Source organism: Microtus oregoni, unplaced genomic scaffold (assembly GCF_018167655.1).
Source record: "Microtus oregoni isolate MIOR12 unplaced genomic scaffold, Mior012 000020F_ref0000438, whole genome shotgun sequence".
In the NCBI taxonomy this organism is placed as follows: Eukaryota; Metazoa; Chordata; class Mammalia; order Rodentia; family Cricetidae; genus Microtus; species Microtus oregoni.
Window position 1 is genome coordinate 4,000,885 of NW_024543079.1, and position 14,972 is coordinate 4,015,856.

At 45.2% G+C, this 14,972-nt stretch overlaps 1 protein-coding gene across 1 annotated transcript in view; it reads right to left on the reverse strand.

Annotated features, from left to right (window-relative positions):
• Positions 1-397: 397 nt before the first annotated feature.
• Ncoa3 (nuclear receptor coactivator 3) overlaps positions 398-14,972 on the reverse strand; it is an 88,818-nt gene continuing 74,243 nt past the window's right edge. The window contains exons 18-23 of the mRNA XM_041670405.1: positions 7,699-7,992; positions 5,928-6,017; positions 5,037-5,256; positions 4,279-4,453; positions 3,715-3,853; positions 398-3,484 (exon numbers count right to left, since the gene is read on the reverse strand). Of these exons, the coding sequence (XP_041526339.1) occupies positions 3,473-3,484; positions 3,715-3,853; positions 4,279-4,453; positions 5,037-5,256; positions 5,928-6,017; positions 7,699-7,992 (930 nt within the window). The 3' untranslated portion in view covers positions 398-3,472. The remainder of the gene's footprint in view (positions 3,485-3,714; positions 3,854-4,278; positions 4,454-5,036; positions 5,257-5,927; positions 6,018-7,698; positions 7,993-14,972) is intronic.

Genomic DNA, 14,972 nt, shown 5'->3' on the forward strand with positions numbered 1-14,972 from the left:
AGGGTGCGCCTTCAACTGCAAGGGCTTTGGAGAAGCAGAGGGTTGCACATTAATATTAACCCTACCATGCTTCGCGGGGCTGCACAGGTAAGTCCACCAGCTCTGGGGCATCTGGAGGCCTGTTTCTCAGCAACAAGGCCTGCACTCATCCAACCCTTTGTTAAACCAAGTAGGGTGATCCGGTCCACGTGACTGCCAGAAAGCTAGGGTGGGTAGAAGTGGAAAGGTCAACCCACCCCATGTCTCAGCAGAGGGCACTCGTGTTTGTCTAGATGGTTTTCAAATGCTTTGAAAGGCCTGTTTTTGACCTCACAGACACACGGTGTCCTTATTCCTTCACCCTCTTTCACCCCTGACCCGGGCACTGGAGGAGAGGAACAGCATGCTTAGGCTGGGGTTTAAATAGAAACCTTTATTTACAAGAGCATCCAGACAGTCAGCAAGGCATCCAAAGCTCACTCCAACTGAGTCACCCATGTGGTTTGGATTCCGTGCAGGGTAAAGAATGGCTCCCTTTTAGGTGACACAACATAAACTTGATTAAACCCGAATTTGTTCTCAGTGGTATCACTTCCTGAGAATTGACTGCTCTTGGAACAACACTTCATCTTCTTCAAAACTCCATATATTCAAAGGAAAGGAAAAGGGGGGAGGCGAGAACAAAAAGAGAACAGTGCCCTGCTTTTAAGTCATCCGCACTGGAGGTGGGAACACCCCCTGTTGCTTCATGGCAGGATCACAGGTGCAGCTAGCCTAGAGACTTGCTCCTGTAACACCCCACTTGGGAACAATTCACGGCCTCCCTCCTCAGATAGAAAGGGCCTGGACTGGCATGTGGGCAACTGGCAACCCTCACGATGGTCCAGCTGCATCTGCCTCAAGAAAACATCTAGGCTGTGAAGCCATTATCTTCTGCAGTACCCACTGCTACACACCCCCAGCTCCGCTCAGCATTTAATCCTGATGAACGGAGTAGGGCTGCTAATGACTGGGCACAGTTCAGAGAGAAAACGGTCTAATACCAACAAGACAGCTTCATTTATTTTTGAAGAAACATGTTTCCTTAATATCATTTGATCTTCATAAAATATATTTTTTATTTATATATCTTTGGATTCAGCAAAAAAGTAGGTACTGGAAATGTCCCACATCATAAAAGCAGATGGAAAGATAATTTATACTGTTTGCCCGAGAGACACCTAGATTTAAAGAGGGGCCAGGGAAGAGGAGAGGGAGGCGAGGTAGGCAACAGGAGTACAAAGAGAATGATCCAAAAAGACTAAAAGGGCAATTCAGGTAAAAACAAATTATCCCAAAGACTATTAAAAGAAAATCAGAATTTTGAATTTGCACCAATAAAAATAAGTAGAAAATATAAAAACATAATAAACTTCCATTTTTCCCCATACAAAAAAAGGGGTGCCAGCCAGTTAGCCTGGCATTGGGGTGCTGAGGAAAGAAAGTTGGATCTTAAGTGTCTTTAGAAGAGACAGGAGCACCACTGTGGGCTACACAGTCTAAGCAAGGACGTCTCGGCCACAGCAGCCCAGCTCAGAGAGTCACCCGCGAAGCACAGAGACAGTGGAAGCTTACGGATTTACAATCCAGGGCAGTAGGTCAGTCACAGGGGGGAATCCCATCATGACCTAACTCGCTGGAAAGCCAAGTCCATCCTTGAGATGGCTCTGGAAATGTAAGCTTCACTTGTTCAGAGACAAAGTGAGGTGAAGCTCTCTTCAGGGATACAAGTGGCTATATGGTGTGGCTTTTAAAAAGTAACTGGCTCTCAGAAAATGAAACCGGGCTGGCAGAGATACCTGAAAGCCAGTCACAGTCTAGGAATCGAATTTCACTTCATTGTTTGAACCTAAGCAAACCCAAATAAAGGGCATTAAATTTGGTTTTCCCCTACTCCAAACTGCTAGAACAGGTGCCAAGAAGAGGCAAGAGAAGTGGCGGGGAAGGGCTAGCGAGGGCCAAGGCCCACCCTCTGACTCAACAGCACGGGCAGGGCCTGGTTCTGACTCAGCATCCTGGTGCAGAGGTAGAGAGAAAGAGAGCCCATTGAGCAGAACAACGGGAGAGCTGAGCAGAGCCCCAGCGCCTTCCATCTCAGATCCCAGCAACCAAAATCACTCTTCAAAGATGAATGGGCTGCATACTCAAGTTGTCTGAAACTATTATCATTTAATTTACGGACAGCTTAAAAATGAAAAAAAAAAATTTCAATTTGCTTTTTTTTTCTTCCAATTCTTGGGTTGTTTTTAAAAGCTCATTTCCCCATATCTATTCTTTCCCCCAAATTAACAAAGTGCGTAGTTCTCTGGTAAAGAAATTTTTAAAATTTTAAATGCCTACATCTAAACAAATCAAATGATCACTTTAAAAAGTCTTAGGATTAGGAGACTGAAGAGTGAGGCCTTCACTCTTAGGGTGAGGCAGAAAAGCTGCAGCCGCCCGTCCTCCCCAGGATTGGACTTCTGGATGTCTACTCGCTTGTAGCCTCACTGCATGGAGTTCACAGAAATCGACAATGTTAAATATTTAGCTTCACAAACTCTGTAAAAATGAGCTGCTGTGACCTACAAAAAAAGGTATGTACATATTTTTACATAATACAATATCTTAAAAGATCATATTTACAAAAAGGAAACCTATTCACAGAAACACTGCGAGCTTCTGATTCAGAGTGCAGTACCTGGCCTTGGGTTTCACAAGTTTATTTCAAAGCATTATTGCTCTACCATATAGGCAAAGGGTGACACCAGTACTTGGAAGAAAACAACAAACAACAAAAAACAAACATGTTCTTGTCCTAACAGATTAGTGCAGACAAAAACCAGGAATGTGGCTCACCATTCCTCACGCCCTTGGGAATATTGCATTTCTCCACGATTTCTTAAGTAAAGTGCACTTGGCTGCACATTAGCACGGGAAAATTAAATATTGTCATCTCATTTTCCCTTCTGCAAAGCCATTTAACAGCAATGACAAATCCTTGAGAATTACAGGGTATTGGGACCTCATCAAGAGAAACCTAAGACGACAGACTCTAGGGACCACACTGTAAAGGACAAGAGCACAGGAACACGGGTTCCACTGGACAGAAGAGCGACACAGAGCTACTACACGGAAAGGCAGACTGTGCTCCTCGCCCAGTGCTACAGGACAGAAACCCTAGCCACCTAGATTTATGTGAAGACTTTGGCTGGTGAGGCAGGAGGAAGTGACACAGGAGAGCGGTGCTTACGAAATTCCTGTCTCCAGAATCACGTCCCCATGAGGCAGAACACCATGCCACACAGAGGCAGGGCATCAGGTAGACAGTGCACTTCAGCTTGGGACCCAGTTCTGCTCAAATGACAGCACTCGGAACACCTTGGTGGTCAAGTTGGTCACCTAGACAGTGACTAGTTAACCCCGATGAGCCTGTGCAGTGAGGGATGTCCTTATTGGTCCCAGCAGGGAGATGTCAGCAGTATTTCTGTTAACAGAGAAAACAGTCAGCACAGCGGAAAACCATCCCTCATCACACACTCTGCCAGGCACCGCTGTGACTGGTTCTTTAGAATCTTTGGAATCCAACACAAATACCTAATAAATAACCCAGGACCTTCAAACCAAATGCTTTTCAAAACTGTAATTTGTGTAACTTATATATCCGAGTTAAGTACACAGACCACTTTTTGGAGAGTTAAGAGTAGATACCCATACCTGCTCAGGACCCATGGGCATGCCAGACATGGGCATGGGGGTCATGTTCATCTGCCCCAAGTGGCCGCCACTGTTGTTCATGTGCACCATGTTGTATGCAGGGGTCCCCTGGGGAGCAAACTGCTGCTGGGGAAAGGAGCTGCAAAAAAAAAGGGGGGGGGGGGAGTGTAATACTGCTTCCAAATCAATCCAGACTACAGGGCACACAGACTATCACAGATGTCAGATGTCCCTCTGCCTAAGCAGAAAACATCAGAGAAAGAACGTATGGTCCTTGTTTTGTTTTGTCTTGGTGGTGGTGGTGCTTGAGACAGGATCTCATTGATACCTCTGGTTCCCTGTGTGACCTCAAACTCAGAGATCCTCCTGCCTCTGTCACCTGAGTGCTGGGTGAGTGCCACCACTCCTGGCCTGAGGCGCTGTTAGAACTCAGCTTGCTCACAGATATGGGCATAGGATAAAGCAACCTGAAGTAAGCCAAGCCTCGTGATCTCTCCGGCCTCAGCGTGACTGAGAAACAGTCCATGCCTCCAGCGCTAGGGTGTAAAGATAAGCTCTCTTTACCTGCTTCTGGCCAGGTTCCCTGATGGCCACCCCTTCATCTCTGAGGACTGATACATGGGTGCAGTCTGAGGATGCTGCACCATGGCATTCTGGGAAGGCCCCATTCTTGATGACATCATTGCACTAGGAGGACTAGACACGCGACCAAAGGCTGGATCTGGTGGTTGTCCCATTCCTTGAAGACATAAATAAGAATCAGTGTTCAAGTGCTGCACCCTTGGGATCTCAGCATCCTAGAATCACCGTGGGTGGCAGAGGATGATGAAGAAGGGACACAGCTACAAGCAGCTGCTCTGGTCTTGCTTCTCACTAAGATGACAAAGTCATGGGTTTAGTAAAAAAAAGATGTCATCTGCTTCATGACCTGTGAGACAGACTCCTTCCCAGAGGGCAGGGCTGCACACTGGAAGCGGTACTCTCCGATAGGGCCCCTTTATCCCAGTCTCTCCCAAAGGCAGGAGTGAAGCACAGCGTGCTTAGTATAATGGTAGGCACTCAAGTCGCTGAGAAGAGACTGAAGCCCACATATGGGCTCTGTCCTCATAGTAAGACTGTCCAGAGATGACACAGCATTCTTCCCTGGGACATGATGGAGGGGTGCTGGAGAACACACTCGCTCTCCCCGTTACTATACACAGCAGCTCTGTTTCCTCCTAAGATGGAGTGAACAGTAGTCTATTTTTCAAACACAACAGACCCAGTAGAGTTTGTGACCTCAGTAGCGTTACTTTGGAAAAGGCACAAAATGCCAGGTTTACCATAATTTGTTGGATATGGAAACTGCTGCGGGGGGGCTTGTGGCATTGCTGATCCTGCCAAAACCCCATCCATGCTAGGGGAAGCGGTGACATTGGGAGGTGGGCTGAAGGCCTGAGGCTGTGGCTGTGACATCATCATCGCCATTCTCTGCTGCTGCAGGTGATGGTTCATCAGCTCTCGTTTTTGCTGGGCAGCCATCTGAGCATTAAAAAAAGCCTGCTGCGAGACCATACAAGAGAACCAGTCAGTTTCACAGAGTGCCACTCAATACACAAGCTGTCAGAGAAAAGGCACCCAGTGTCTTCTCTGTAATTAAAGAAATAAGAAAATTATCAAAAATATCTCAATATAACTGTGGCTTCTAAATGTTGCCCAGTAAGCACATCCTCACTATCTAGGATCAGAAGCGTTTACACATTCCCAAAAAGTCCAGTGGTTAGCTTACAATATAGCAACTCATCACAAAGGGACTCAATCTGAGTGATTTTACTGAAGGAATCCCTTCTCCCCAACCCCTGACTACTAACAAAGGAGAGTAAGTATAGGGGCTAGTGAGATGGCTTAGAAGCTAAGCGCACTGGCTGTTCTTCCAAGGATCTGGGTTCAATTCCCAGCACCCACATGACCACTCACAACCACCTGTAATTCCAGTCCCAGGAGATGTCACATCCTCTTCTGGCCGCCAAAGGCATTGGGCATGCACATGATGCACAGCCATGAAGGGAACATACTCATAAACAGAAAATAACTTTTTCTAAAAAAGAGAAAGTATATGGAACCAATCCCTACACGAACTTCAGATAATTCTCATTTAGCCATGGACTGAAGACTAGGCAGAAGCCACCCCTATAATGGACTGTGGAGGGGCCCACCCTTGGCCAGGAACTTACCTGGGGCTGCATCATGGGCCTCATCACAGCAGCACCACCAGTAGGGTTTTCCATTTTCATCTCAAGTGCCTGCCGGCTCTGATTCAAAAACTGAACAGAGAGAAGTTAGTAGGGTCAAGTGTTAATGAGCCCCAATCAGCTTTACCAACTTTTAGCACCACCCAGTGAGATGATCTCTCCAAACACACTAAGCTGGGAAGCCAGCCACATCTAAACTCAACTGGTTTGTTTGCACTCTGCAGAAGAACAGTCAGCAGCTCAGAGCACACACTGTCCACCCCGGGGACCGGCCAGGCTCCTTTCACAGCACTGACATGGTGGTTCGTAGTCGCTGCTACCTCCAGCTCCAGGGGTTCCACACCTCTGGCCTCCGCAGGCACGTGTATGTTTTTACACGCACACGCACGCACACACACATTATTAAAAATAAAGTAAATAGATGAGAAATGCTGACAAGTCCTTGCCTGAGTGTGGAAAGCTTGTTCGGCCCTGGGGCAAAAGCCAAAGAGCTAGCAGTGTGAGCTGGAGCAGCGCTGTGACAGGAGCTCAAGGGACCGTGTCAGGTTTCTCCAGGCCTCGTCCAGACAAAGAACAGCTAACTTGACCAGATACTAGTGAGCATTTAGTAGGGAGAAACCCACTTCAGGAACAACTGTACCCTGGCTCCGGCCCACTGGACTCAGCTCAGCCACTTACCTACTCAAGGTCTAGTGCCACCAGATGTAATAAGCACACTTATCCGCACTTACAGTTTCTGCAGCCAGTTATGTTTTAAAACAACTGGGAATTTTTTTAAAAAAAATTAGGGATTAAGGAAATAATCAGGAAGAAATGAAAGTTCTAGTTGGAATATTAATTCTCTTTAAATATTTATTCTTATTTTAAGTATGTCTGCATGTGGGTGTATGTGCATGAGTGAGATTTTTCAGAGATCAGAAGACATGAATCCCTGAGCTAGAATTAGACTGAGAGTTACCCAATGTGGGTACCAGGAACCAAACATAGGTCCATTGCAAAAGCAATACATGTTCTTAACTGCTGAGAATGTCCCAGCACCAAAGTACTAAAAGCTTTAAAAAAAAAATATCAAAAAGCAGTTGCCATTAAAATGCTGAAATCAACAGTGGTAGCACACACCTGCAATCTCAGTATGAGAGGTTAAGGTAGGAGGATTACAAATTCGAAGTCGGTTTGGGATTAACATGTTTCTGTCTATATAAACTAAAAAGCTAAAATCAAGATTTAAGTATTTGGTCATCATACTAATAAAATGCCTTCCAGGGGCTGCCAAGACATGCTGTTCCTTCTGGGGAAATCATTTCTGACATTTTAACCTGCTATGTTCTGTTCTGTTTGAAACAGGGTTCACTGTGTAGCCCTAGCTGGCCTAGTACTTACTGTGTAGACCAGGCTGGCCTGAAGAACTCACAGGGCTCCGCCTGCTTCTGCCTCCCAAGCGCTGGATTAGAGGTGTACACTTAGCAAAGAGTAAGGACTAAGCTAGGTTGCCTGGCTTGCATGGAGCACTTTTACACACTGAGCCATTCTGTCACTGCTAATGTTATACCACAGAATATAGAATATAGAAAAAGATACCCAATTTTAACACACACCCCTCAACAAGGAACCATCTACAAAATAAATCTAGAACAGAAGTAAAAGCAAAAGGAATTCCTTTAGTTAGCAAGGAGTGGAGAGCCGGTGACAAGAGCTCTGGAGAACATAGCCCTGAAAGCCAATAAGAGCCTGGGCAAGCACACAGCTGGCTCACCTGCTGGCCCTGCAGCCTCTGCTGAAGCTGCATTCTCAGCTGCTTGGGGGTGTTTGTCCTTGGTCTCACGAGGCTGGCTCTGGGGTGCATCCCTTGGAGAGGAAAGCTGCCTTGCTGGCTAATCTGATTCATCATAGAGTTAAAAGATGGTGACTGTCCCTGGAGGTTAAAGCCTCCTTGCATTGGAGGACCCTGGGCTGGGTACGTCTGTCCATACAGTGCTGCCTTCTGATCCATCATCACTGCTGCTTCTTGACCTTGAAAAATATCTTGTTTGGCTTCCAAAGCTTGCCCCTTAAACATCAAACACAAATGAATAGTGAGGTACATCTGAGAAAGCAACCAAAAGCAAATATCCCAAGCAAGGTTTTAAAAAAAAAAGGAAAGTCAATACATGTGAGCAGTAATGGCTCAGAATCCAGAAGCCAGTCGAGGTTCAGGCCTGAAGTTCCACAGGACAGGCCTTAAGTCCCCCTCTGTTGGAGCTGAGTCCCAGCACAGAGCAGACACATACACTCGGCCTTTCCAGTGGCTATAGTATAGTCAATAGCTGAAAAAATACTATTTGCCCAAAACCAGTAATAACCACACCTCTCAAACCAAGCAGACAATGCATCAAAATCACAGTAGGCAACACGTTCTCACGCTGACTTATTCCACCACCAATCTTGGATTCTGGGCGTCGGTGTCTTTAGGACTACACAACTTGTTTGCTTTGTTTTCGTTTTTTCAAGACAGGGTTTCTCTGTGTAGCCCTGGCTGTCCTGGAACTCACTGTCAGCCAGTCTGGCCTCAAACTCTGAGATCCCCCTGCTTCTGCCTCAGAAGAGCTGGGATTAAAGGTGTGAGCCACCATGCCGGGCCTCAGTCTACACAACTTTTTCTGGGCTACTTTGAAACAAGTGTTTGAGGCAAAGCAATCACAAGTGCTTAGCATCCAACCTTGACCCCTTCCCCAAATCTTTTCAGTTACGCTAAGAAATCCCACCCAGACACTAAGGACTGAAGTAGGTTCATTCCAGAAACATGAATAAGAGACCTTCACAACTTTGTTCTTATTCCTAGTACCAAGCTTCCTTCCCAGTACAAGGACCTTCTGGGAGAGCAGAGGTGGCTTTCCCTGTATGTGGAAAGGAACAGGAACAGACACCATCAGCTGAGAGAACAGAAAGGGGATCAGCCACATACGATCAGAGAAAAGCAAGAACTGCATGGTCCCAAGTAGAGCCTTCTGAGAACGCTACGCTAGGGAGTAATTCTAACCAGAGTCCCTTCAGCTGTCTTCCACTGCTCTTCCTACTGGCAATGGCGAGTGGGTAATGTTGTCCCAACTCTATGCTAGAACAAACTAGCGAATGAATTCTGTAATGTCCTTTTCCTCTTGCTGTGTTTGTGTGGTGAAGGGGGGGGTTGGGGGATCCCCTCCTACCTTCTCAACAATATTCTACAGGGAAGCTGTGTGATGTGAGTGCTTAGGAATGACTTCTATATACTTGGCTGGACTCAAAAGAGGCCCAGTAAGTCTTGTATGCTCCTCAGTGGTCCAGAACTCATCTGCAACATAGGACAACCACAACTGGAAGGGATGGAAGAAAATGCAGGAGAATTTGGTTGAAATGTAAATAGCAAATGTAGGTAATTAGATTTCCTAGTTTTCACACATTTTCAATAAAAGGAAATCAGCATGTTATCTTAATTTTTAGTAGCAAATAACTGTCTATAGCAGAACTGATTAAGTAAATTATGGGCTATCCAGGTGACCCAACAAGGCAAGGTGCCTGCTGCCAAGCCTGACAGCCTGAGTTCAATCCCTGGCTCCCACACTCCTAGAACTTTCAGACTCCAGAACATTGCCCTCTGGACTCTGCTGTGGGACAAATGGTCTTGTACTCTGTAAAGTTTTGTCAGTTGTACTGGTTTAATAAAATGCTGATTGGCCAGTAGCCAGCCAGGAAGTACAGGCAGGGCAACCAGAACAGGAGAATTCTGGGAAGGGGAAAGGTTCAGTCTACAGTTGCCACCCAGACACAGAAGAAAGATGAGAATGACTCGCTGATAAAAGGTACCAAGTCACGTGGCTAAACACAGACAAGAACTATGGGTTAAGGTAAGTTATAAGAATTAAGAAGCCTGGGCTGGAGAGATGGCTCAGAGGTTAAGAGCATTGCCTGCTCTTCCAAAGGTCCTGAGTTCAATTCCCGGCAACCACATGGTGGCTCACAACCATCTGTAATGAGGTCTGGTGCCCTCTTCTGGCCTGCAGACATACACACAGACAGAATATTGTATATATAATAAATAAATAAATATTTAAAAAAAAAGAATTAAGAAGCCTAAGGTAATAGGCCAACCAGTTTATAATTAATATAGACCTCTGTGTGATTCTTTGGGATGAACGGCTGCAGGACCAGGCAGGACAGAAACCTCTATCAACAGGACCCACATGCATGGCATGGCTTAAATGCATGCACACACACAAAATGTTTAAAGGTTTTGGGGCTGGTGAAATGGCTGAGTAGCAAAGGCTTCTGACACCCCAAGTTTTGTTTCCAAAACCTACATGATAGGATAGGCCTGCCTCCACAAGCTGTTCTCTGACCTCCATGTGTGTAACATGGTGTGTTTATGCATAGACAGGTGCATGGACATGAGCCCACACACACAAAATTAAATAAAATGTAATCAAACTACAAATCTGTCCTTTTAATTTAAATAAATTCTCACAAAATTCATGACTAGCAAGAGGTAATTTATGTACTAATAGGTAAAATAGGGGAAAACCCACTTCTCGTCTCTGGAATGCACTCCCAGCACTATTCCTCAAGTGCTCAATGTTAGGATCAGGCATCAATTCTCTACATGCAAAGGTCACACACACACACCAACCTGAAATGGCATGTTCTGAGGAGTAAACAAACTGTCAGGTGCACTGTACACCTTTGCCTTCTCCTAGGCACAAAAAGCCAAGAACACAGTGGGCAACCTTATTAAATCTTGTCCTGTAACTCCACTGTGCCACCCCCACCACCATCCCGACCTCCTGCTCTAGCCTTCCCTTGCTTGGATGAGTCTCAAGAGTGCACTGGGGTTTAGTCTCAGGTTTTCCTCCTCTCTTGCTATATTTCCTGCCTGGTGCTCTCAGACATGGAGGATAACTAGCTATCCAATTATGCTTTCAACCCAAAATATCTCTGAACTCATTTGACTTATGCAAATAAATCCTTGATACCTTTGTTTATCTGGGTGTCCCCAGCATCTCAAACTTCGTATGCAGAAACAGAAATCAAGCTTTATGACTGCCCCACTTCCCCACAAGAAAACTCCCTTTTCTCAAGTCTCCCCTGTATCATGTGCATAGCTCCCCAGAACTCCTTCCTTCCAAGTGTATGTACTGGTGTACACATTCACCTGGTCTTCCTGGGGTTCCTCCTCGCTGTTTACACCCTTCCATTCTGTGTTATATTCCCATGACCCTTCCCAAGACTCCTAAGGATTACTGCAGCAACTGGCATCCATGCTTCTACTGTCCTGTCTGTCACTCCAACCCCACTCTTCAGACACAGACATCTTTTTGTTTGCTTTTTCGAGACAGGGTTTCATTGTATAACATCCCTGGCTCATCCTGGAACTCATTTTTTTTTAAAGATTTATTTATTTATTATGTATACAACATTCTGCAGGCCAGAAGAGGGTGACAGACCTCATTACACATGGTTGTGAGCCACCATGTGTTTGCTGGGAATTGAACTCAGGACCTCTGGAAGAGCAGCCAGTGCTCTTATCCTCTGAGCCATCTCTCCAGCCCCATGGAACTCATTTTGTAGACCAGACTGGCACAAAGTTCTGCCTGTCCCTGCCTCTTGAGTGCTGGAATTAAAGATGTGCACCACCACTGCCCGCTGTATGTTACATTGGACATGATATACTGACTATGCATTAGCTTTCTTTCTCATGCCCACTCTACTAAAATGAATGTAAAGAATTTAGAAGGGGGCTGGAGAGATGGCTCAGAGGTTAAGAGCACTGACTGCTCTTCCAGAGGTCCTGAGTTCAATTCCCAGCAACCACATGGTGGCTCACAACCATCTGTACTGAGATCTGGCGCCTTGCTCTGGCGTGCGGGCATACATCGAGGCACAATATTGTATACATAATAAATAAATAAATATTAAAAAAAAGAATTAAAAAAAAGAATTTAGAAGGTTCTGAGAATTTACCTAACCCACTGATAAATATAATAAAAACAGGAATTAGCTGGCATTCAAGACTCCACTGTCCAGCCTCTGCCTGCCCCTGTCAAGGGCCACAGGCACTCTCCTAGACAGTCTCTCCTGTCCACTTCCACATTTCACGTTTAGACTCTGTTCTACCTGATCACAGGCATCATACTGTGAACACCTGTTATCTTGACTATTTACAGAACACTCTCACTTCACCTTTACTGTTGCTGTGTGTGCAGCACAGTGCACATGTGGAGGTCAGAGGACAGCGTGTGGAGTTGGTTCTCTGCCTCCATTTTCATCTGGATCTTCATGTGAGTTCCAGGAATCTAACTCTCGGGTTATCAGCTTGGGCCAGCCCGACAGAACAGTATTCTATGGACTAGCTCATCTTCTTGTCACTTGTCATCTATGGCTAGCTTTATAGATAGATTAGATGCTGGCATTTAAATGCTTACCAGTTAACAACTTAGCCTCTGGTTACTGTTATAAATCTGGAGAATCTGCTGAGATGTTTTTTGCTTTTTTGTCTGTCGTGGGGGGTTGTTTTGTATTTTAGGACAGGGTTTCTCTGTGAGCCCTGGACTGGCCTCCCTTGACCTCCTCAAGTGCTGGAATTAAAGGTGGACATCACCATGCCCAGCAACATTCTTAAACTGAAAACAAAACTAAAACCAAGCCACCACAACAAAGGAGTGACAAAGCACTGGCAATATTTGCCCCCAGCATGTAGGAGTGTCACACTGAATGTGGACAGCCTGGGAACAAATGGGCATGAGTTCTACACCTCTGTGAAATCAAACAGCACAGCCTGAGCCATCATGTCATTTAAACTCCCTTAGAAAACTGCAAAACAGCTGGCTGGGTGGTAGTAGCGCATACTCTTTAATCCCAGTACTTGGGAGGCAGAGGCAGTGGGATCTCTGTAAGTTTGAGCCAGCCTGGTCTACTGTGTGAGTTCCATGATGCCAGGGCTACACAGAGATGCCATCTGGAGGGGCAGGGAACGACTATAAAAACATAAATGAATGGCCAACAAACTTGCAAAGAAATACGGTGAGGAAACAGTATTTTTGGCTATCATATTAGTAAATATTCTTTAAAATAATCATACCCTGTTGTTTGTGGTCATCTGCCTAAGCCACACAACACAGTGGAGCTGAGAGAGAAGAACAGACACCATTCATCTAGAAAAGCCTTACCGCCACCTTCCTTACTGAGACAAAGTCCTATCATGACGGACCAGCCAGACTCCATCTTGATATTAAAAGCCACCTTTACAAGGTCAAAATAAGTTCATTCCTGTTTTCTGTAAAACGTGGGGTTTGACTATGTCTTGACCTATTTTCCGGAATTTCACATTCCACGCCTATACCCTGACCTCCACCCTAAGAAGATGTTCTGCCAGATAATTTGAAATGTTCTGCCAAGTTTCTACATAACTCAAAAGTCCTTGAAAACCCCCAAGCCTTGCAGTTTGGGGGCTAATGTAAACGCCATATTCTCCCATGTTCAGTGCAATTTTCTCAAACCCCACTTTAGGGAGCTAGCCCTGTCTGACAGAAAATAAAGCTTGCTTAATTTGACCAAAGAATTTGGGTAATGGTCTTTTAGTGAGAATAGTCTTTTGGTCTCATTTAGTGAGAATAACATGCTACCTGGCCTTTAACTCCTGGAATCATCTAATTTTTCTTGACTTGCTTCCAAAGCAGCTGGGACACCACGTTCGTGTCACCTGGGTCACTCACAATCTCTTATGGATGCACACTCTCTAAACCCTTTGCTTTTCTCTTATGATGGAAAGAGCCATACTCAATTCTCATCAGCTGAGTGCTGGCTGGATAGCAGCCACTGTGACAGGAAATTACATCTACAGATCACACAAAGGCTGAAGGATAGCCTGATATACATGATGCCAGGGCTACACAGAGATGCCATCTGGAGGGTATGATTATTTTAAAGAATATTTAAACAACAGGGTATGATTATTTTAAAGAATATTTACTAATATGATAGCCAAAATTACTGTTTCCTCACCGTATTTCTTTGCAAGTTTGTTGGCCATTCATTTATGTTTTTATAGTCGTTCCCTGCCCCTCCAGATGGCATCTCTGTGTAGCCCTGGCATCATGTAGCAAAGACCACATAGTGAGACCTTTGACAACTGACAATGATGGTGACTTTCACTGACACCCTTGTAAGCATATACTCACACTCATGGATGTTTACACACGTACCATCTTAAATCTAAAAACGTATGCCCAGTTATTAGCAATGCCCCCAGCATGTACACACACTCGTGGATGTTTATACACATGCCATTTTATTTTTTTTATTTATTTATTATATATACACTTTCCAGGATACAGTACCAGATCTCATTACAGGTGGTTGTGAGCCACCATGTGGTTGCTGGGAACTGAACTCGGGACCTCTGGAAGAGCAGCCAGTGCTCTTAACCTCTGAGCCATCTCTCCAGCCCTACACATACCATTTTAAACCTAAAATATCTGTCCACAGTTATTAACAATGTGTTTCCCCCCGAGCTGCTCGTAGAGGGTTTTAAACTGTTAGTTTTTGTTTTGTGTTTATTCTTTCTATTTGTCAGAATTCGTTTTTATTGTTTGGGTTTTTGAGATAGGGTCTGACTATGTAGCTCTGGATGGCCTGGAACTTGCTATATACACCAGGCTGGCCTTCAACTCAGATCTGCCAGCTTCTGTCTCCCAGAGTGCTGGGTCTGAAGGTGAGCACCACTTCATTTGGTACATTTATCAGATTTTTAGATACAGACCTATAACCGGAAAGTGAAAAGGAATAGGACATGCTCTTCAGCACCAGGGTCAGGTGTCACCCTGACATGCAGCGCTCTCTCTCTCTCTCTCTCTCTCTCTCTCTCTCTCTCACACACACACACACACACACACACACACAAACACACACACAAACACACACACACACACACACACACACACAGCATCCTACCACCACCACCAAGGTCAGCTGTTCTTCAGTGTCAGGGTCAGGTGTCACTGACATCTCTAACTGACATGA